The 23,868-nt window shown below is 36.7% G+C and overlaps 2 protein-coding genes across 27 annotated transcripts in view; both read right to left on the minus strand.

Moving 5' to 3' along the window:
- Window positions 1–1,573: 1,573 nt before the first annotated feature.
- On the minus strand, window positions 1,574–17,809 carry LOC121329867 (src substrate cortactin-like). Of its 7 annotated transcripts, XM_041275823.1 has the most exons (17): window positions 17,698–17,809; window positions 16,068–16,151; window positions 15,344–15,417; window positions 14,850–14,979; window positions 12,623–12,733; window positions 12,195–12,249; window positions 11,344–11,454; window positions 10,675–10,785; window positions 10,053–10,163; window positions 8,196–8,306; window positions 7,079–7,134; window positions 6,846–6,915; window positions 6,279–6,427; window positions 5,260–5,364; window positions 4,447–4,615; window positions 3,581–3,652; window positions 1,574–3,270 (listed from the first exon to the last, which is right to left on the minus strand). In XM_041275823.1, exons 2-17 carry the CDS (start codon window positions 16,149–16,151, stop codon window positions 3,134–3,136), a joined length of 1,656 nt encoding a protein of 551 aa, XP_041131757.1. In that variant the 5' UTR covers window positions 17,698–17,809; the 3' UTR covers window positions 1,574–3,133. The 7 variants fall into 7 exon arrangements, with proteins under 7 accessions (XP_041131757.1, XP_041131761.1, XP_041131760.1 ...); XM_041275827.1 differs by lacking the exon at window positions 11,344–11,454; XM_041275826.1 differs by lacking the exon at window positions 10,675–10,785.
- Window positions 17,810–18,962: 1,153 nt separating this feature from the next.
- LOC121329809 (liprin-alpha-1-like) overlaps window positions 18,963–23,868 on the minus strand; it is a 31,836-nt gene continuing 26,930 nt past the window's right edge. For 19 of the 20 annotated variants that reach the window (XM_041275664.1, XM_041275676.1, XM_041275677.1 and 16 more), the window contains 5 exons: window positions 23,060–23,235; window positions 22,779–22,847; window positions 21,798–21,963; window positions 20,639–20,720; window positions 18,963–20,113 (listed from right to left, as the gene is read on the minus strand). In XM_041275664.1, coding sequence (XP_041131598.1) covers window positions 20,662–20,720; window positions 21,798–21,963; window positions 22,779–22,847; window positions 23,060–23,235 — 470 coding nt within the window. In that variant the 3' untranslated portion in view covers window positions 18,963–20,113; window positions 20,639–20,661. The remainder of the gene's footprint in view (window positions 20,114–20,638; window positions 20,721–21,797; window positions 21,964–22,778; window positions 22,848–23,059; window positions 23,236–23,868) is intronic. The other variant, XM_041275657.1, reaches the window with a different exon arrangement.

The raw sequence follows: 23,868 nt of genomic DNA on the forward strand, positions 1-23,868 counted from the left end.
GCCACCTGGCTGGCTAGCTCTGTTGGTAGAGCATGGGACTGTGATTCCCAGGTCAGTGGCTTCCTTTCATTTTCAAAGACAGTGCTCTTTTTGACAGATAGTTTTACAAATTGGAATTGAGATAGTACAGCGGGCTAATTCACTAGTATACTATGCTGTTCTCCTTGGGGGAATGGGTTAAAGTCCAGCTGGTTCCTTTTTTATTTGCTAACAATCTGTTAATTGACCTTATAATCAGTGTAAAACACACATTTCCTGTGGGAGCTGGTGGTGCAGTGGACTAATGCCATGGCCTCACCCTGAAAACAGCAGTTCAAATCCAGTTCCTGAAGTAAATAATGATGTTAGTTGTGTTTCCACAGATGGAGTAAAACCCCTGTATAGGGAGGAAGAGGATAAAGGAGGTCTACCTCCCTGGCAGGGAGGAGAGTAGATGGGTGTTTTGCTGCCTGAGAATGTGGTAAACTATTTTTCCCTTTTAAATATACTTACTGTGTGCATTCTATAATTCTTATTCTATTACTGACTGCACACAGTTAGACTATTTAAAAGAGATTTGTGCATGCACAACTTGAGAAAAGCAGTTTGCCCCCTTACTCTTCTCTCACTCTTCACACCCCTACCTACCACGCTCCTCCCTGCCAGAGCAAAAGCAGACCTTCATTTTATCTTCCCTCTGCAGGGCAGGGCTTTTCCTCCTCTGTCTATGTAAACACAACCTCAGGAACTGGATTTGAACCCCATTGCACCATCAGCAAAGGAGAACAGCATATCATACTAGTAAATTAACAAACTCTCACTTTTGTGGAAGAGCTTGCTTTTTAATTGACTATATGGAAATGAACCAATTTCTTGAAATTAAAGGAAAAAATGAGCTGGATTTGAACAGAGTACCTCAAGGAAGAACAGCACAGCTCAGCACACTAGTGAATGATCACAGTACACCACTTGGCTCCCTGTGAGTCAAGCATTGCATATACAATCTTATATCAGCCTCTTTATATTATATGTATGCTTTGAAAATATGCAAAGTCTTTGAAAATTAAGTATGTTTGTTACTCTGTGTGTGTGTGTTTGACTGAGGGTTTGTAATTAAGGGGTTATATATATACAAGTATATAGTTTTGGTTTGAGGTATGCATTTTTAAGTGTGTGTGTGTGTGTGTGTGTATGTGTAAAATCAACACATTCTTATAATCATTCACACACTTCTAGTTGGCTATGGTAACAGATTAAAAAAATAATAAGAAGGCTTAACCTGGTGTGGTTATTACCAATGCAAGGAGAGCAATGCATGAAACTGTTAATATCCTGAGTATTGATTTATAAATGCATTTCACCAAACAGTCTGTATTGCATGTATTCCTGTTAATTAATGAGGAGATAAAATCAACCCTAGATGATTAAAGGACGGTATTTCAATCACAAAAATAGACTGGCTGGATTTTAACATAGAATTTGATTTAGATTCTCAGTGGAAACTAGTGAGATTATATATATATATATATATATATATATATATATATATATATATATATATATATATATATACTTTTTAAATGAGACAACTAAACACTTGACTGAAAACTTTATTCACTTAGAAAAAAAAACAATCTGCAAATGTTCGCATGTAGTCTATTATGCAAGCTGATTTAAAAGAGAAAAATAATATACTGGAAAAGGCAACTTTATTATCAAAACCCAACCCAAGATGATTAAACAAATACATAGACCTGTAATAAACAAAGGCATCACTAAAACAATAAGGTGATTACATGCACATCAACTGTTAAGGATGGTCATAACCATTAGCAAAATAATGTAATCTATGGAAATTTATATTTGAACTATGCTTGAAGTAAATGCAACCCCTTTCCCCTTCATTTTTACTCAACATTTTTCTAACATTTAATTGGTCAAAGTTTATGATTGGCCATACTGAATCATAGGACAATGGCCCCATGCATGAGTGGGATGACATCACAGTTAAATAATGAATGTCATTCAGTATACAGCTTTTGTGTTGATAAAATAAACACAAAGCTCAAATTCTTGAAATCATGACTTAAATGCAATTTCCTGGAATATTAGCTTATGCATAGGGCCACTGGATTTTAACACTGAGGCTGGGATGTTTTAAAACCACCTGAAATATCACTGTATAATATCTTATACATATTCAAATGCTTTGTTTTGTTTTTGTAAGAGCAAGACCAGTTTCGTTAAAGTATTTGACAGAATGTGCAAATTAATACAGTTCTCATACAGAATTTTAGTTTTCCTTCCCCAAGTCAAAAACTACTCACCATTAACTTGCCATTAGTATCCCAGATACAGAACAGAAAGAAAAAACAGCTATCCCAGCTAGCACAAGTATTACATAGCACACTGTGCTAAAAGAAAAGTCAAATTAGCATCAACAGCAATATACTATTTCAGTTCACCACATGCCTTTTCCACAAGCAACTCTGTCTGTTCCATATTTATTCAATTACATTAAAAGTATTGTTTTCCACATTAATGCAGTATTTCCAATGGAAATGTGCAATATACTTTAAAAATCTTTGGTGATAACTTAATTCTATATTAACCCTTGGTTATAAAATGTTTTAGTAAATCCATATCAACTTTTGGGACATCTATATTTATGCACATCTAAAAACCAAACTGGGAACCACATCTGCGACTTCCAAACCATACATTATTTATGATTTACTTTTATTAGATAGTCCTAAAAACTGGAGAAAAACGCTAGCCTGTTATGTGCTCCATAGCGTACCCTCTAGAGCAACATGGTAATCTCTTTTATTGCAAATACATTGCTTTGAACACATTTCAGCTTGATTTGGATGCCAGCATATGATTCCTTACTACAGATGGATTTATTTGATAATACCATAATGCACATTCTTTGACACAGAGTGGCATGAACTTGGAAGCAGCATTTGTTGGAGAGAGAAGAAAAAGATAGGTCCCTAGCCTTAACTCAAAGAGTGGAAAAATTTGACAATTTAGAAATTATACACATTACAGTATTGTAAGTGGCACAGCCAAAGTTCCGAGCATTTCCAGAATAATTGGGGACTGAACTGCAGATGGTAGTTAAGGCAAAGCCATTCAGCAGGTAAGCGCTTCATTGCCTGAGCTCAACGTAATTGGCAGGGAAAAGCCCGTATGCAGTTTTACACACTCCCCTCCACCAGCCCTCGTCAATCATTTCAATGTTTGTGATGATGTCATCAGGGTCGAAGGAAATCTCGTCATCGCCAGCTGAAAGAAACACACAGCTTTCAAATGTTGTAAATAAAATACAGGACTACTACAAGTTAAAAGTACAGTAAACTCTTTGAATAGCATACGGTTAAAAAAATATGGTTAAAAAATAAATCATATACATACATAGTGGTCTCTATCGCAATCCGAAAATTCTCTTGGTAAGACCCTTCTCAAAATCGGGTTGTACAGCAAATATTCACATATCTCTGCTGGGATGCACTTTTAAATGCACTTTCCTTCCATCAAAACAGACCTGCTGATTCCTAGAGCAGGCATTGTGTGGAGTTAAAGCTGGGCTACTCACCAGCTTGATAGTCGTACAGAGCCACTGCAGTGAGTCCAAGGTCATCCCCACACTCTGCATAATTCTGTCCGTCTATTAAAAGAAAGACATTTATAGAAGTCCGACCTGACGACACTGCAGTGAATCAACCCTACTGCTAAAACAAGGTCATTCCATTCCAATGACTAAAATAGAAAAAAAGGCTTCAAGGTTTTTTTTTTTTTTTTTTTTTTTTAAACCAAAACACCAACACTCATTAAGCAAATATTTTTAAAACTTAAAAAAAAAAAAACACATTACAGCTTCCAATAATATGTAAAACAAACTAAAAACACACCATTTTTTTATAAAGGGTTATGGCCTAAAGTTAAATAGTTTAAATTGAATTTTACAGCTGTCCTCAATGCTTCCTTTTGCAGCAACTATTATGTATTTTTTTAAGACTTTTTTTTTTTTTTTTATAAAAACACCATCTGTTAACTACTTATTTTTAAAGAAATTGAGAAAACGTATGTCTTACTGTGTTAGTATTTTGTAGTCATAGTTAACCTTGCCATACCATAAAATGGGACATACCAGCTCAATACACAATCACATAAAGCTAACTATTTTTTTTTTGTTTGTTTTGTATGTATGTATGTATGTATATGTAACACACACACACACACACACACACACACACACACACACACCAAAGTAAAACTTTGCAGAAATATCTGCAATACTTACAAAGCATAAACTTTCAGTTAATGACCCAAATATGAAACAAAGACAAACTAGGTTGGTTTGACAGATGTAGGTTTCCTCCTCTCCAGAGAATCCTGTGAAACTTTAGGAATCAGCGAGAGCATTAACATGAAGCTGCTATCCGAGCAATGCAACGTTACCTCCTTGATACTGCACTTCGTCTGGATTCTGGTAGGCTGCTTCTTGCTGGGGCTCATATGTAGCATCCTCATACTCTGGCTCCTGTGCATGAGAAGGGGGTTCTGCTTCGTACTGGTTTGAACAGGGAGCCGAGTCTCTGTCGGTTGGCTCTTCATACAAACATTGTTCCTTTAAAAAAAAAAAAAAGAAAGAAAAAGGTCAGACGTTTTTCTTTATGCTCCCCACCCTTAAAATAATCTATGGACATTAAGCTGATTATGAAGTGCGCTTAATACTGACACAAAGGCGGCTAATAGCCAACACAGTTCTGTGACATTTAAAAAAGTACAGTCAATTTTGAATAATGTACAGCTATGGCCAAAAGTCTGGCCAAAAAGTCACTTAAAATTTGTAATATTATATATATAATATATATCTATATATTATATATATAGATATATATTGTCAGGTCAGAATTTACAACCATATATATATATATATATTATCGTATATATATATATCTATATATATATATATATATATATATATATATATATATATATATCACTATGTTTTATATTATATATATAAATCTATATATTATAAATATATATATATATATATATATATATATATATATATATCTATATATATATATATTTATGAAAAGAGTGATCTAGATTAACATGTACGTAACATGACATTATCCAGCAAGTTTCATGGCATCAGTCAATTATACTGGGTTATGCAAAAGTTTTGGTCACAGCTGTATGTTTTGTAAATGTTCATTTAATAAAAAAGGAGCTGGGAGTGGGGATATGGTAAATGCTGACCTGGTATGCTGGGCTGGGTGGTTTCTCTTGGAGAGTGGGCTGGGGGGCAGGATCTGGTTCTGGTGCCCGCTCTACAGTCCGCTGCTTTTCAGCTTTGGCCTGCTCCTGTGTCAGAGCAAAACAGATGTAGCACTTAACAGCTGACAAGACATTTCAACAACACGGCTTCTAGAAACACCACCGATCAACCGAAATCTAGGCTGGCTGCCAATTCACCCCCCCGATCCCTCCTAATATGTGTGTGTGTGTATATATATATATATATATATATATATATATATATATATATATATATATATATATATATATATATATATATATATATATATATATATATATATATATATATATATATATATATATATACACACACACACACACACATATCTACATATCTAGAGAGAATGAAAGGTTTTCATTTTTTTATTTGTTGGTGTTACAAGTTGTAAGGAGGCCTTGTCAGGATTGGTACTGGTCAAAATGACCTATTTATTTACTGTACCTACACTTCACACCTGCGAATGCACAGAAGAGCGCTATACACCCGTGATTGAAACTGGGGAAGATACTGTATATGACATGACTGAAAAGTTTTCTGATGTGTATGTGTTAGATAAAGATGTTAGCATCGACGAGGGTTTGAAGTGCGTCTGCTTTGAAATCTATCACACAAAAAAATAATTTCTAAAAAGTGATATGCCTGCACAAGTATTATAAAGCTGACAATTTTGACCCATTTAGAATTAATTAAAAAGGGAATTTCGAATTGATTTTAAAAAGGAATGGGTAATGGAATTCGTATTGAAAAACAGGAATTGATCCCGACCCTGGCTGTAAAATGCTCTAATAAAATCCAGCTGTGGCTTACCCCTGTAAATCAAATCAAGACTCGGATAGGAGAATAGCTTGGAATAGTTATCTATTACCTTATACATAGGGAAAACCAACAAGAGTCCTCAACTACACACCTGTAGTTAAAATGCACCAATACAAGTTGCATCTGAAAACTTTGCCTGTACCTCTATCTTCCTCCTGGCCTCGTCCTGCTCTTGCTTCTCCTTGGCCACTCGTCTGGCTCTCTCTTCTTCACCCTTTTTTCTGTCCTCCTCCTCCTTCTGCTTGGCAATGTTCTCAAACCTGGCTTTGATGCTGCTAGCACTGCTTCCAGCTTTGAGACACAAACAAAAACAAAAAAATTCAACCTGTTAACGGACCTCAAAAACAAATAATTAATAAAATGTTAATGAGCAAACTTTTTCATACAACATGGATTTCTATGCTTACAAATTCTGTCTACAAATGATTAAGCAAGTGATCTACCTTACTAAACCTCCAAAATATGTGAGGTTCGCTAAGAGCCCTTAAAACTGATCTACCTGGGAACTATCAAATTCCATTGATGAAGTAGGATAAATAAATTTAAAAAAAGGTACAAAATTAATTTTCAGATTTAGCCAAGTAAAAATAATTAAATAATTGCATATCTCTAACTTAAAGTGAAAATGTTGCAACAATGAATGTGCTGCACAGATGGCCTTGCCAGTGTAGAGGTGGCTTAACGTGTATAAACAATAATGTCAACCTACCTGCTTCAACAGGTTTAGTCCTTTGATAGGCTGGAGCTGGCTTTTGAACCTCATCAAAGGTACCTGCACACTATTAAGACAATACAAAGTGAAGATTAGTACATGCCTGCTCTACATAGTGCATATCAAGAAGCTGGGTCTTCTACCCATAGAAAACTACTGTCTGTTTTCATTTGTTTAAAATAACTTTGCTAATAAATAATAAGAACAAACAGAATATGTCAAAAGTGTACCTTGTCCATTCTGTCCTGCTGTACTCCGTATTTTCCACCAAAGCCCTTTGAATAGTCTAAAACAACATCAGACCTTACAGTTAAGTTCAGAGAAAATACATATTTTTAAAAAGAAAAACTAACGTGCAAACCATTATGCGCACAGCCAATAGTAAAATGCATCATAGAAATGCTTCAAGTCCACTTTGTTTTTGCAGCTGGTTTATGATTGCACATTTGTAAAGCTGATGTGCGTGATGCATTGAGACACTGTAGGCTGTAAGGGCATGCATCTTTAAAAAAAAAAAAAAAAAGTATACAGTGGCAAATAAGCAAACGGTTACTAGACTAAGAGTGGTGTGAAGACATCCAAAGAGGGTTAGAACAAAAAGGAAGGCACTTTTTAAAACTGTAGCACTCTGCAAGCACAGATTAATAGGATTTGAATCTTACAACTGAATTTAATAGCAATATAGTTGCACTCCACACAGAGATACAGATGGTTAACCCGAATATAAAACAGATGCTATTTGTAATAACATGTACAATTCAAACATCTTATTTAAATCCCTCTTCGCGTGTCTATGTGGAAAAGGAAATGTGAATTTCAGCCTTCACAATCTCTGAAACTGTGTGGAGCCCTGCAAGGAAATCATTGGATTTTATTAGCAATCCTCTAGTGCCATCTTCTGGTGCAATCAGTGTAGGACAGTCACAAGCCAACACTGAAAAATGGTGAAGTAAAAAATAAAAAATATTGGAACCACAAAACGTTCGTATTTTTACAGACTATAAACATGAATAAACAACATGCGAGGGGGTAAGACCCCTCTGGATCTTTGTTTTTAGCTAAAGGCTAAGCGGTGTACAGTAAAAGTGTGTTTTATTAATTGTAAAAATGTGAATGTTACATTTTCAGTTTGGAATTGTTTAGTAGCTTGATGGCACTTTCAACCTCTGTATCCAGACAACTGTTTCTAATTGTATAACTTTCCTCTGTATTTGTGACCCAGTACATTTATGTCACAATACTAAAATACGTACAACAACATTTTCTAATGGATTTACAGCCTTATCAAAAACAGAGTCTGTGCTCGAAGCTGCTACAGTTTTGTCATAGTGTCGAGTGCAACTGTGCCTTGCTGGGACTCGTGCTTGGCCAGTTTCTCCTTGTATTCAAAGCCCATGGCAGCTTTGTCCTGCCTCTCCATCTGAACACCGTATTTCCCTCCGAACCCTTTCTTATAATCTGAAAAAACCACAAGCCACAGCAAGAGAGAAAAGATTCAACAGAACAAAAACAAAATGACAAACAGAACAAGGTTAATACAACTGAACCTACAGTAATCCTTCAACAAAAGGTCTCTCTGTTAGACTGTACATACTTTAAAAGTTACGAACAGAGAGGACATAGTGTGTTCCTTAGCTATACTAAACCAATACTACATAGAGAAAGCTTAAAAACAATTATTTGAATTTACATTAGAAAACAATGACACTACAATGACAGTGCAATTCTGTATTGTTCTTAAGTGAGGTTATGGATGCAAAAATTCATACCATACAAGAAAAAAAAAAAAACAGTACTGTTTCGATAACACAATTTCTATGTCATTTGCTTTTGCATTAACTTTCATGAAAGGATACTGCATTTTCCAGTAAAACAGGCTAACTCCTAGAAACAGCACCTTGATCCATGTCTCCTATGGTTCTTAAACCAAAGTATTTGAAAGCTGCCATAGGTCAACTCAACCGTGAAGATGCTCAAAAAGTGTTCAAATAAATCTACAGCAGTAAAAGAATTAACATAAAACATGCACAGAGCGCACAAAATCCCAAAACGTGGGATCTACTGAAAGAGACTGTTCAGAATTATGCTGCTCAACAGATATGGTGCTAACCCCACTAATTCAGCTGTTTAATAAGGATTAAACATACTTTATTTCACTTTGCAAAAACTAAATATATACACAATGGATGTGTCGCCGCAGCAGTACTGGGACTGAAACAATATGGCTCATGAAGTCTTAAAATGCATTGATATGCCACTCCATACAGCCACTTACGGGACGATTTCCCTGTTTTACAATGTTATGCATTGAAAAGACCTGGCATAGGAAGACACCATCCCTTGAACACACCACTGCATCAGCAAATGAGTCAAAAACATAACCCAAGTCTTTCTTTTACAATACATGTACCCCATGTTTCTGGAGATCTTAATATCACTATGGGACAGTGAAATGATGCAGATGTTGTATTTTTAGGTCGAATCCCCCTTCATTTGTAACATCTACGACAGCAGTATGTGAATTCAAAGGAATGAGGACATCATTAAATGTGTCCGTGTAATAAAGATGAACCTTGCACCTAGATTATGTTGATTTTCTGACTCATTCACACTTCCAGACTGAGAGGCTACCACCACCTACTGCAGCCAAGGAAACAGTTCCATATATTAACAAATTATAATACTTGCAGGTTTGCATGCATCAAACTTTGAATGGCTTGGAAACAGTTTAGAGAACAAAAAAGGCAGTACCCATTACCACAAATATTAAATAATGCAAATATTAAATAATGCAAAGAGGCGTCTTGTTTATTTATTTAATCACAGAACTATGCAATTGCACACCAGTAGCCCTTGCTAGGACACGTAATCTTTTTTCTGGATCAGTCCTACCCTTGTGTAACTGGAAAGGTTAAAGTGTAATCATGTTTACATTTTCCATGTTGAAACATGACTGCTTTCAAAATACGTCTCATGATTTGAAATGTATGAAATCTCAGAAGGGGATTCTTAAACTGTTTTTGATATGGCTTCCCAATAACTAGAGATTCATGTGCAATTGTATTTACTTCTTTTGATGCTGCCTCTTTGCATTACAAACAAAAAACTTCAGAAAACATTAAGCATAAAACAAAGAACACCCATTAAAAAGTACCTACGCACATAAACCAGATGAGCTGGTATGGGACACTGGAGTGCAAGTACCTTTCTGAGACTCGTGCAGCTGTAATTTCTCCTGGTGATCCCAGCCGAGGGCAGACTTATCCTGTCTATCTGTCTGGACACCAAACTTCCCTCCAAACCCCTTTACATAGTCTGCACACATAACAAAATCACCAGGGTCATTATGTGGCACGTTAAAGAGGAAATACAAGGAGGGCCTTGAGAGTAACTAAAGACAAGAGTTTCAAGCAGAATAAAGAGCTGTACAATTTCACACCCCTCTTCCCCATGAACTCCTCATCAGGATCTTACTGTTATTATTTTTAATCAGCCTTAAAAAAAAAAACATAAATAACCCCTTTAAGTTCTGTACTCGCAGATCCATTCTGATGAAGAGTGTTAGAAGCTCCCCAAAGCATATCCCAAACGTGCAAAGCCCCAGAACCAAACCCCCTTCTCCACCACAGATTCATGCAAACAAAATCTAGCAGACACTCTGATCCTAGGTAACAGGGCTGGGGCTGTGGGGCTATGGGAGACACGCAAGGTTTGTTTTCTTGTTATTATGGTCTTGTGCGGCTCCAAAGTGAGTACACTTTTCTTAAACATTTTGACGTGTTCATTCTAGTTGTACGTGTTGCAAGAGCAGAAGCATGTGGCAAACCTTTCTGGGACTCGTGCTTCTCAGTCTTCCCTTGATACTCAAAGCCAACTGCGTTTTTGTCCACTTTGTCCATTTCCACTCCATATTTTCCACCAAAACCTTTAGAATAATCTGCAAAGCACAAGAGAATTTTTTTTATTTTTGTTATTCCATAGTTTCAGCATCTCCTGCCTACTAGCTATAGACACAGAATCGTAAGGGCTGAATTAAATATATTTTTATTCTCTTTGCAGATGTAGCAATCAAATAAACAAGTTGTACCTCTCTAACCCTGTGAAAGTGCAAAGGCCAATACAGCACCCAGCCAACATCTGTAACTGGGCACAAGAAAGCTCTGAACCACGCTGGTACGACTCGCCCTTACTAGTATGGCTCTGGGTTAACATGTTATTTAAATGGACTGAAAGCTTGCTGTAAAATGGTCCAAATCCTTGGTCCCAATCCGTTTTGTCCAACGGACAGTTGTCCTAGGGTAGGGTTAAATTACTTATCGCCTAAAGAGTTCATAATAATAATAATAATAATAATAATAATAATAATAATAATAATAATAATAATAATAATAATGTTATTCTGAGCATTAATACTAAGCTTTGAAAAAGATATAATAAGAACATACCTGAAACCTAGTTTGAAAAAAAGAGCAGAAGAAAAGAAAAACAAACAAACCTTTCTGGGACTCGTGTTTTTCAAGTTTTCCCTGGTAATCGAAGCCTACTGCACTCTGGTCAACACGATCAGCCTGTACACCATATCTCCCCCCAAAACCAGATGAGTAGTCTATGTGATTGAAGACACAGCAAAGCATCAAGCTGAAGTAAAGCAATGCTACTGCGCGGCCATGCACGGTCCCATACAGACCCAGCAATGGAAACAAACCCTCAACAACTTGACTAAAGCAAAAAGAGACATAATAGAAAAAAAATGATCAGACACACGTCCGAGGGTACTGCAGTGTTGCAAAAACAGCCAGCACAACCAGCCAACCAAACCCAGGGTACGTGTCCTTTTTCACGTTACTCATTTGATTTAATGTAAAGCTCTATTCCAAAACAACTAGTAAATGCCATCATGTCATTTAAAAAAATAAATAATAATAACATTGTTAATTATTTTGTTAAGTACGGTAGTGGATCTCAAAAAATATTTTTATAATAATGTTTTGATGAAATGAAATGAATTAGTATACAAAAGTATGTAATACAAATAAGGCTAAACAGTACACTATTGACAATTTAAAATACACAAAAAAAATATATAGATTGGCTATATACATAAGCAGTATTAAAAAAGTTAAAACCTCATTTCAGATTAATAAATCTGTTATGTATATACTAAGGTGTGAATTTATACAAAGCATTATGAAGTTAAGCTGTGCTGAATACTGGGAGTGATTGAGTGGTGTTGCTAATGCATGTGCAAGCGCAGTAAAATACCCACAAGGGTTCTCAAGCCAACTGATCTACAAGCAGAACATAAGAGAAATAAAAGCTTCACCAAACATCACAGACAAGCATTACCTTTTTGTGAGGCATGTTTTTCGGTCTTGCCAGCATATTCAAATCCAACAGCAGACTTGACAAAAAACAAAAACACATACACATTACACACACACAGATAGATAGATAGATAGATAGATAGATAGATAGATAGATAGATAGATAGATAGATAGATAGATAGATAGATAGATAGATAGATAGATAGATAGATAGATAGATAGATAGATAGATAGATAGATAGATAGATAGATAGATAGATAGATAGATAGATAGATAGATAGATAGATAGATAGATAGATAGAACAATCCAGGTAAATCGGTGAAGTACGTCAACTTGAACACACTAATAACCTGCAAGCAACCTCATGTAAAACACAAAGTGCATAGGACTGTGTTGAAATAAAACAGAGATAAAACAGCCTGCAAGTGTGTAAAATATGTGCTGTACCTGGTCAACTCGGTCTGCCTGTACACCAAACTTCCCACCAAACCCCTTGACTGAATCTGTCTGGGAGCAATGCTTGGAAAGTTTGCTCTGGTACTCGTTGCCTACAGCAGACTGCAAAAAGAGAGGGAACAGTTGGTTTTTCAAACATGACACTTGGCTTTTATTGTCCGTTTAGCTGAAGGGATTTTAGGCTTTTGCTGTCTTTAACTTGCCTTTAGAAATTACAGGAGAACAGCGCAGCTCAAGCCTAACAAAACCTGTGCTTCACTGTTTACATTTAATACAAATGAATACATCCCACAGCTTTTATCTTTGAATAACCGCAGAATTGTTTTTGGTCAGGACAAACTCATTTATAAGGATATTTTGTTCATTTCATTTTACACCTTTGCATATTCTCTAACGTGGCTCTGTGTCAAGGTCGGTGACAACTAACTGGAAAAGGTAGCCCGGCTATTTCATTAAAAGGTGGTTTGAATCTGAAACAGTTGAACTACTGGGGTGCATCTAACTGAGTGCGAGTCTTGACACTCCAAGCCTGTCAAACTGTCAAGCAGCTCAGCTGGTACAACACTCGGCATATCAAGGGACCTCGATTTATTTCCACAAGGCAATACACATTTCCTTTTACAGAATGGGAGACACACACGTAGGTCAAGCGAAGGGTTAATGTTCTCCTTCCTTTGTGTGTGAAGGTCAAGTGAAACATCGGCACGAGGGAAGTCATGGTAGAGTAATCCTATCACAGCTGGGTTAATTGTAGACAAGGTTCTAGTGGGTGTTCATGTCAAGGGGCAAATCAAAAGGCAGGGGAAATGCTGCTCTAACAAACTGTGAAAAATCTATCGGATTAAATTACGTACATATATATTCCCCCCCCCCCCCCCCCCACCTCCCCCCCCCCCCCTTTATATAAAGTAATCATCTAACGGTCTATGGGAAGACTGTTTGCCCTAAAAAACTCAAACAAAAAGACGTCTTTCCACACTTTACATTCGTGAGTTCCCCCAAGAAAACAGGACTCGCGAAGGAAGGTTGGAGGAATTCACGCTTTCAGTGAGAAACCAGAGCACATGACTGCGGCCCATTATGTTTATCTTGGCTCCAGCTCCCCTAATCCTCTGATCAGGTGGCACACAGAACCAGGCAGATTACTGCACCAGGAAATTGACAATGAAGAGAAGTCGGGTGTGAGAGATGGAAGTACTGAACTTTGCCAAGCAATTTAGAATATAATGGGCTTCAAACTGTGTCAATTATATCAGTCGCACTTGCCATTGGTGGCCGTGCAGCCGAGGAAAGTGTAAAGAGATTGATTTCACAATGTTGATTTTTATAATGGCATTTCATCCCAGTACTCATACTGAAAGTGCACAGATGCTGCAAGACATGGAAAATCACCTAGTGCTCCAATTACTTGAATATCTATGTGAACTATACTGGAAAAATGAGCCTTTAACCAAAACTTTACTGCAGAATAACAGCAGGACTGAAATACAGATTCGAGGATCCAGCACATTTATAAAAAACAAATTCCCCAACTACATTTTCAAGCCAGCCTATTCGATTTCCTTTGCAAACTGTATCCGGACCTGGTCCACAAGGACTCATAAGCAAACCTTTGCGGATCTGCCCTGTAATAGGGCAGGAATAAAGTAAGATCAACCCACAAATGGTGAGTGGAAAGCAATGGGATTCTATGTCATTCCAAGGCAGTACTGGACTTATAAACTCTGTGTGCATTCCAGTAAGCTGCATCACCTGGGGGAAGGGGGCTCAAACTATGTTTATAGGCACAGGAATTGACACAGAAAACAGGTTTAGTCTTATTGGAATCCACTCACGTTCAGACACATTCTCCAAAACAGGATACGCCTACAGTACTGTCAGCTGTCTTCTGTTCACCCTGTCAGTTCACAGAGTTGCTTAATAACGGAGCTACTCAAAAATACACCTCATTAGGCAACAACAGACCCATAACAGAAGATGCATACACAGCCCCTAATGGTATACCTAATAATAAAGGCTGAAACAAATAAAATACAAAACCATTCTTTCCATACTCTCTGGAACCTGGCCCTAAGGAATAAGTAGATGTAATTAGTTATAAAATATGAAATAATACTCATTTATTGGAAACATTTTAAAAGCACTATAGCAATATGATAAGTATGGGGTTGTTCCACCTGTCCTCATCTATATAAAATATCCGCCAGGGCTGCAGTACCTTATCCATTCGGTCCTGCTGCACACCGAACTTCCCCCCGTAGCCGTGGGATGCTTTAGGCATGTTTTCCAGTTCCTTCTGCTTCAAGCTGTGGTGCTCGTCAGAGACGTTCTCCCGCAGTTTATGAATGCTGCAGCCAAGCAAACCGAGCATGATGAAACGACTTTGTGGGAAAACATTCGATTTACTGTATATCAAATTAACCCAGAGTGTTTATACTTTACTGTTTGAACATCGAGCACATTTGTGGTAATGCAATATATATATATATATATATCATATATATATATATATATATATTATATATATATATATATATATATATATATATATATTTATTTTTTTTTTTTTTATTTCATACAAAAAATAAAAAATAGATCCAAACTTTAATAAATTGAATGGCTGTCACAAGCATACTGTATAGAATACCTTGAGCTGGAGCAAACATGTAAATCACCGCGCACAGACTGGTTTAACAGTGAGGAGCAACTTACTCAATATGTTCCTGATGTCCAGATCCTTCGATTGTCTTCGCACCCCATCTCTGTTCTTTCTCAGACACGTCGTTCTGTTTTAAACAATCACATTTTAATCAACTCATCCGGCCTAGCTGTCTGATAATACATACCAACGTATCACTGCTCACTCCCAGAAGGTCGGGGAGCTCTGCCTGGCCAAATTTTTAACAACAACTCAAACAAAAACGATGCATGTAATCACAACTTTAGATTTAAAAAGTTAAAAAATAAATAACATTTAAATAAAGCGATGCGTTGGATGGATTATTCAGCTTCCTTTATTGCAGCTACAGCTGTATCAGCAGCACTGGCCTAGTGCTCAGGGTATTTAACATGTTTCATTGCACACTACGGTTCTCCTGGTGTCTTTTGGGTTTTTGGAAAATGAATCACACCAGTAAATAACTCTGGCGCTTAGTCGCTTAGCCCACTAACAGAGCTTAGAGCAAGATGCACCAGTTTTTTTGTTTTTTTTTACTGTATATCATGCATGTCTCTGTATTTAATGTATTATGGATTTTCTTGTTGTTACTGAATCATTTAAAGTGCTTTGTGACGGTGATCCACTATGAATGTCGCTATATAAAATAAAGCTTGATTGAACATGTCCAGCACACTAGTGTCATTCTTCAACAACAGTGGCTATAAGATTATCATAATCAAACTCAATTTATACAACACCAAAAAAAAAAACCCTTACCTCAAAGTCAGGATCTGTCTCCCAGTCATCACCTGCATCCTCTGGCTGGATGGAAACAGATTGGCCTGCAGCTGCTTTCCACATCTGGAACAAAAAAGGATTTGTATGCAGTTATAGACCACCTTTCTTCCCCTGAACAGATGACTTGTATTTTATGAAGACAATGTCTACCTTCTGCAATTATCATTTTTTGAGACTGTTACCTTCGTTGGGCATTAAAAGCCTTTAAACATTAAGCATACGTTACACATCCTGGTACTCAGCAGAGGATAAAATCAATAGCAAGCTCAATCCACATGACCAAGACAGGTATCATGGCCATATATCATCTGCACCATGACTGCATCCAATATGAACTGTTGTAGCACAAACGCATTACACTTTTTTGTGATCTTTATATAATAATAATATTAATAATAATAATATCGTTATTTTTATATAGCACCTTTCATAGTAGACCACGATCCCATAGCGCTTTACTGAGGTAGGCTGTGAACTGTGCACCTTATGGATAAGGAGGTTAAGTGACTTGCTCTGGGTCACACAGCGAGGCAGTCAGTGGCGGGATTTGAACCAGCGACCTTCTGGTTACTGGTTCAAATCTGGTCCTGGACCACAAGATCACATGTAATACTCTACCAATATTTAAAAGCAGTATAGTTTTAATTCATCTTAACTTCATGGTCACTAATTAAGGTCACTTAAAATTAAGTGTCTGACTATATAACTTGTCAACCATCACGGGTCCTGTCTGATTCTTGTGCAAACTGTGTCACCTATCTCTAATAACCGCAGTGATTCCGCACTCTGAGTGCTTTTGAAATGCAGTCCGACTTGAGGCACGGGTTAAAAAAACAAAATATTTGCTGTCGAAGTGTTACAAATGAAACTGTTTTCGGTTCTCAATTGATAGGATTACAGTGCATGGTGGTTTACCTTATTATATACTTGTCTATTTATTTATATGCAATGAACTCCCCTTGTAAGTATTGTCCCTAGTCTGCTTTTTATTTATTGCATACTGTAATAGTGTATTATACACATATAGTGTACACACACATTCACATCACATTTTAACTACTCGGTCTGAAACGATTCCGTGCCAAATGTTCAGTGTTCATAATAGAATTGTAGGCGAACAGATCTAGATGTACAGTTTAGTCAATCTGAAATGTTAAACAGTTCAAATAAAACACAAAGCACCACGTTGAATGCTACGTCATTACAACTCGCAGAATGTTAATATGATCAAACAATCGTTAATAATATGTTCACAATCGTGCTGTTCTTATTTTATATTTAAAAAAATATTAGATATATAGATATTTTCTTGCTCGAGGTAATATATGTTCATTACGTCAATGACTAGTGAAGCACGTTGCATTACTGAACTGCGACACATTACATTGTAACGCACAACTCCAATATAGAATGCTACACTGTAAAGTTTATATAAAATAGTTTGATACAGCGATACATTATTTCCCGTGCCACAACCCACCCTTATCTCTCATTCTTTCCATGTCATGGTTTTTGGCTGTTGTGATTGTGCAGTTAAGTTTTACCTACAAACCGTTTGCTGGCTTTATTCTAACAATATCTTAACAATCCCATCAATCACTTTACTTACTTCTAAGATTTCCTTTTCTTTTAGTTAATAAAATATATTTCTAGCCCCTGGACCGTCCGTCTCAGCTGTATCCACGCAGTTCCCAGTGCTCTTCCGGCTCTCCCAAAGTCTTACTTCCTGTTATGAACTCGGCAGACCCACCTGGGAGCTGCAGCAGGAATCCGGGTAGGAGCCTGACACTGGCAACCCATGCCGAGTTTGCCCGTCATTTTAGCCTGATCGACGCCACATAACGAGTCAGTAGAAACAACAAACCTTACATTTCAGTTACCTACTTTTCTTGCTTAAGGGGAAATTCCAGCAATGTCCAGCACGGGTTGTACTCTGTATACTGATTAGAGCTGGTTGAGAAGCTTTAAGATACTCCAAGAAAAACAGATCATTTAAAAAATAAATTTACAGTAAAGTTAAGCCAACTGTTTGTTGTCTACACTCACAAAAAACAAACAAACAAAAAAAAAACAGTGTAGCCTTATGCACTCTGCTTTATCTGGCCATGTTGACAGTTTGCATACAAGCTCCAGAAGGACAGTATTTATTTATTTATTTTAATCCCCGATACTTTTCACACATTCTTATTTTATCAGAAAAACAATGAATACTAAATACAATTAGAAAAGTTACTGGAACATCTGAAAATGTTTTGTGACCACACTACTAATCCTGCACATCAAGACTGTTAATTTGATGGCAAAACATTAAATTTTGCTTAGAGTAGACAATGATATGAAAAAGTGGTTGAGGCATTCTTAAGTTACTGCTGCCTTTTTATTACCAGTATTTAAGGTTTAAAAAAATAAATAAATAAATCAACACAGTTGTTTAAACAGTTCTCTTGCATTTCAGTGCATGTAGTTCATACAGCTCCTGCAATAGAATAAGCACTTTAACACAGACCTTCAGTCTTTTTTTCTTTCTTTATTGGCAGTGGAAAGTAAACTTCAGTATTTTATTGAAAGAAAGCAATAAATAATACTGTGATAAAAATATTTAAAAAGTACTCAGACTGTACATAATATTTGTTGCAAGAAGACCAGGAGTTTAAAAAAAGGAACAGAATACATTAAAATGTATGACAGGAACACACAATTCAAGTTGTGTGTAATTAAATGTATTTTTATTATATATATATATATATATATATATATATATATATATATATATATATATATATATATATATATATATATATATATATAAAATAAAACGCACATGCATACACACACGTAATTAATCACAAGGAAGAAATGGACAATACACATTTGTCAGTACAGAATAAAAACATACCAGTTTTAATGGAAATGTGTTTTTTTGTTGAATTTCCCCAACATTATCAGAATGTACAAATACTGAGAAGCCTGGTGTTGCCAGATAATTGAAAACACACACAGAAACACTTGAGCCATAATACATTCTTAGAAAAATGGCAATTATTAAAAACAAAACATAACAGACAGAAATTAAATTAAAACAAGGCTTGATTAAGACGTCTTAAAAACTGTGCCTCCTGTGACGAACTTCCCGTTGGAAGTGAGGCCACAGTGATCTGGAATTGGTCCTTTAAAAAAGAAAACAGTTGCATCAACTCCTTTTAACAAATGTCTTTAATGAAGAGGAGACAGGAATGGAAACTTTTAGACGCTCTGGTTTGTAGGAAATTACTGCTTGACGGGACTTTTTTTTGCCAAACAATGCACCACATGACTGTGTTTCTCTTCTTCACAATAAACTCCTTGTATGGCTTTTAGAAGGTACATTTTGGTATCAATGAAAGATTTACAAAGTTAAACACATCTATGGGTTTATATATACATCATATTATTGTGTGGAATCTGACATGCTAAAGATTTAAAACCCATACAAAGAAATTTAAAATACATTGAACTGTCAAAAGATTTTCCGTCTGAAAACGAAATGATCTTGACCTGCATAATACACAAATATATTGCAGAATTATGAAAAACTTGACCAATTAACTAGTTTAAGTCAATCTCACTTAGTGTTTACAGGACTATGAGACAGGAGAACGTACACATACAGACTCCAGACTTGTGCTACATTCAGTTACATATGGAAAAATTGCATTTGAAAAAGGGCAAGACTGAAAATACAAGCACATTTAAAAAAATGTTATTTAAAATTAAAAGGCATGTTGAATATACAGGCAAACAGATACATATTAGATCTAAATAAATGAAATATCCCATCAGTTTACATAAATATAAGAAACATTTAATCTAAAATATTTTCTCTAGGATATCATGAGATCTGTGAATTCACAAATTAAACTCTGTAATAAAATATTTATAGTGTCCTTATTAAGTAGTATCATTACATCAGAGATCCCCTTCTGAATCCTGAAACTTCATCTTCAATTTAGTGCTGCACAATCATCTATAGAAATAGTGGGGGTAAACTGAAATAAGGAAGAAAAAAAAAATTACGTTAGCCAGTGTTGTGTGATGCACTGCTAATACCCTGACTGGCGTGATGTTAAAAGATCTCTAACCATGAAAGCACACAAGTCAGGCTCTTCTGCACTGTGGTTAAGATGCTCGCTTGCGGTTCATGCTCAGTCTTTGCCTTTTAACACCTACATTACACTATTTTTACTGTAGGTTCTTCTTGCAATTGGATTCTCTTCACTTATTCCACCAGAATATATTAAAAAAAAAAAAAAAAAAAAAAAAAAAAAAAAAAAAACTGACAAATGGTTCATTCATCTGTGTTGGCCTGATATAGATATATATCTATATCTCCATAGAGATATAGAGGTAGAGATATAGAGGTAGAGAGAGAGAGAGATATAATATATCTATATATAATATATAATATATATATATAATATACTATATATATATATATATATATATATTATATATATATATATAATATATATATATATTATACCACACACACACACACACACACACGTACACACCTTTAACTCACCAGGAGAAGGCATTAACATGAGTAGGTCCTTACTGTCGCAGAATCCATTCTTTGCGCTCCTGTTATGTTGCCTGTTTTCACCAAATCAAAATCGACAGCATGCAAAACACAACATGCAGTTACACCAAATCCAAATGTTAGGAAAAGAACCAAGCGATTACACAACTTCAAAATCTAAAGACAACACTGCAGATTATTTTTTCTTCCTATGCATGCACAATATAATCAAAATGTCCAACAGTTAAAATTAAAAATAGTTTCCAAAATATTTTGGAACACCAGCACTGGCTTTCATGGTGAAAACCCCAAAAGGATCAAGACTGCTGTAGAATCCAGACATGAAACTCTCAGTAACAATAAAAGCTTAGAACATGGCTGTGACAGGAGTGAAAGGAGTCCCTCTTGTAATTCGCCCTCCCGACTACTTGCAGCACTGTGCAGGAAGGACCGAGACCGAGGAGAAAGGCTGAGTCAGGGTTGGGGCAGAAGCCGCAGTGGTAGCAGCCATCTAAACTTGGGGCAGGACCTCATGGTCGAGCCCCATTATTGCAATCTGCTGTGCTGCGTGTGACGATTGGCTGAGGTGGTGCAGTGCACTGGATTGCAGGGGTGGGGTTCTGCCATTCGGTCTCACTATCCTGGACTGAGACAGTCGTGCTGCGTGAGCTCTGTCTGCTTGTTTGTTTATTGTGCTTATATAGTCAGACAGGATTCCCAGGCCAGCTGCCTCCGAGCCCAGACTTCCCCCCTGTGATCTTTGGCATCTCCAGGAACTACTTATCCTGCTTGGGAGAGGGAACCCAAGCCACCTGTTGTGCTGTGTGGATTACTGAGATACCAAGTGGCAGTGTTTCTGTTTGGTATGGATTATCTGTTTTCATTGCAAGCCTCTTGCTTACCATAGCTGGTAAACTGGGGCAGTTTTCTTTGTTCGCTGCAATTGTGTGGAAACCCACTGCTCGGGACTTTGTATCTTTGGGTGTGCTGTAAATAAAAGTCCAACCCCCAACTACGTGCTTCCTGTCTCCATCACTTCCAGGTCACGTCACTTCCTGCCTTAACCCACCATAATGGCATTGACAAAAATGCAGTACAACAAAATCATGCTGTTTGGATTCCCCAGATGAAACACTGAGTGCGTTACGTACCATCCACCTGCATTTTCTTTGGCTGCATAGAAGGTGAAGACATTGCGGTGGTAACCCTAAAGTTTGCAGGAAGAGTTTCTGCTGACCCAGGACTCATCCCCCGAATGTCTTTTGGTCGAAACTTCTTCCTCCAGGAGGGAGCTCTCCTGAAGTTCTTATCATCATCCTGAAAGCAGTAGGTATGCACATGCGATACGGAGCACAGAAACTGGCACTCAATGTACATCCCCACATGGTTCATCACGGTTATTTTTTTTACAACACAAGCACTACAGTATGCAGTATAATACAATGAGCATCAAAAGAAACTTATCACTTATATTTGGATAACATTCACTAGATGTGATCGAAATATGATAAACTCTGTTTTAGAGCAGGTGCACTGACTTTTTATTGTGCTGACTAATAATTGACATCACCAAGATGCTGCAAAATGATCTGTTGATCTTGGGCAGGTGATGTGAGTCTTGGTCTCCCAGTTCGTGGACTGTCATTGACAGAGTGTGTCTGGTTATACCGTCTCGCCAGGTTTGAAATTGCTGGCTGTGAGCACCCAAAATGGTGAGCCACATTACACTGCCCTAGTCCAGCCTCCAACATGCCGATTGCACGAAGGCGCTGCTCTCTTGACAGACGTGGCATATTGTTTTTTTTTTTCTGTAATTTTCTTTAATGCTTTTATTCCAGCTTGCAATTCAATAGCTGAAATCACTCCATATCCAGTGTCCAATCAACTGTCTCACTAATTAGGTGATTAAGTGCATATGCGTCAGTCACAGTCACTCAGGCATGTCATGGTCAAGGATGAATGATTGAGTGATTAAAAAGAAGCCAAAAAGATTGTCAATATCCATCATTTATTTACTTTTTTTTTTTTTAAATAAATGTTATAATAGTGATAATTTTCTTTTGATGCTTGGTACAAATGTAATGAAGACGGAAAAAGAAACATCACGCAGTTTCTAGTCATTCAAGTCTCACCTCATCAAGTCTTCTTTCAGTACCCAGAGCAAGAAGATTATTATATTCTCTTTCTAGAACGGCCCTTGCCTATTAAGTTAAAATTAACAAAACATTAGAAGCCAATACAGGGTCTGTTGTATATTACAAAAACAGGTATAATTCCCAATATTTAATAGGTTATTTTGAAATAGGACCATGGTGAAAGTAAAAATGACCACAGCTTTACAGTTAAGGCAACTATGCTCTCACAGTAGCCCGATAAGCTAAGATGAAGCCAGTAACAATTTGTATTTTTTTACCTGCGTATTTTGGGTCGGTATCTGTAATAAAAGCGCTAATGCATTGTGATCAAAAGTTTCATCTAAGCCAAGAAGCGCTCCGTGGACTCCACTTTCTACCAGGTTATTTGCATATTCCTTGAGACCGATGGACTGCACCCAGTGAACCACTCTGTCATTGCTCCATACTAAAACATCTGAGGAGGCAGAGAGAGAGAGAGAGAGAGAGAGAGAGAGAGAGAGAGAGAGAGAGAGAGAGAGAGAGAAAACATTTTAGCGAGTTATCGAGAGTACTAGAAATAGATGGAGTGTTATACTGTATAAATCATGCTGTCATTGTGAAGGGGAACTTATAGAAGTGTGTCATGACAATGTATAATGGTCCAACTGTTTTCAAACACTAAGCTTAAAATCAAATTTATAAAAAAATGTACACTTCGGTGGCGGTACTTCTAAGCAGGTCTTATTTCTTATACTTGTATTGCTACTGAAAACAGAACAGCCAGGCAGAGCTTATCAGTTAAGGCAGGCAATGCCTGCGTGACAACACTAACACCTCACAACAGCTACATCAACTGAACACAGTTAAGATAGCAGTCTTTAAAAGCACACACTGATTACAGTCCACGCCTCTAGCATGAGTTTTGTAGTGACCTAGTATACAAGAACCTTATTTTAACAACACACACATATTGACCTTCTTCACACACCTGTGACACCCCGGTTGACGCCTTTGTGCTTCGATACTTTAGCTATATATATATTATATATATATATTATATATAATATATAAAAGATTATAACTTGAAAAACATCATTATTTCAAATTA

Source organism: Polyodon spathula, chromosome 17 (assembly GCF_017654505.1).
Source record: "Polyodon spathula isolate WHYD16114869_AA chromosome 17, ASM1765450v1, whole genome shotgun sequence".
NCBI lineage: Eukaryota > Metazoa > Chordata > Actinopteri > Acipenseriformes > Polyodontidae > Polyodon > Polyodon spathula.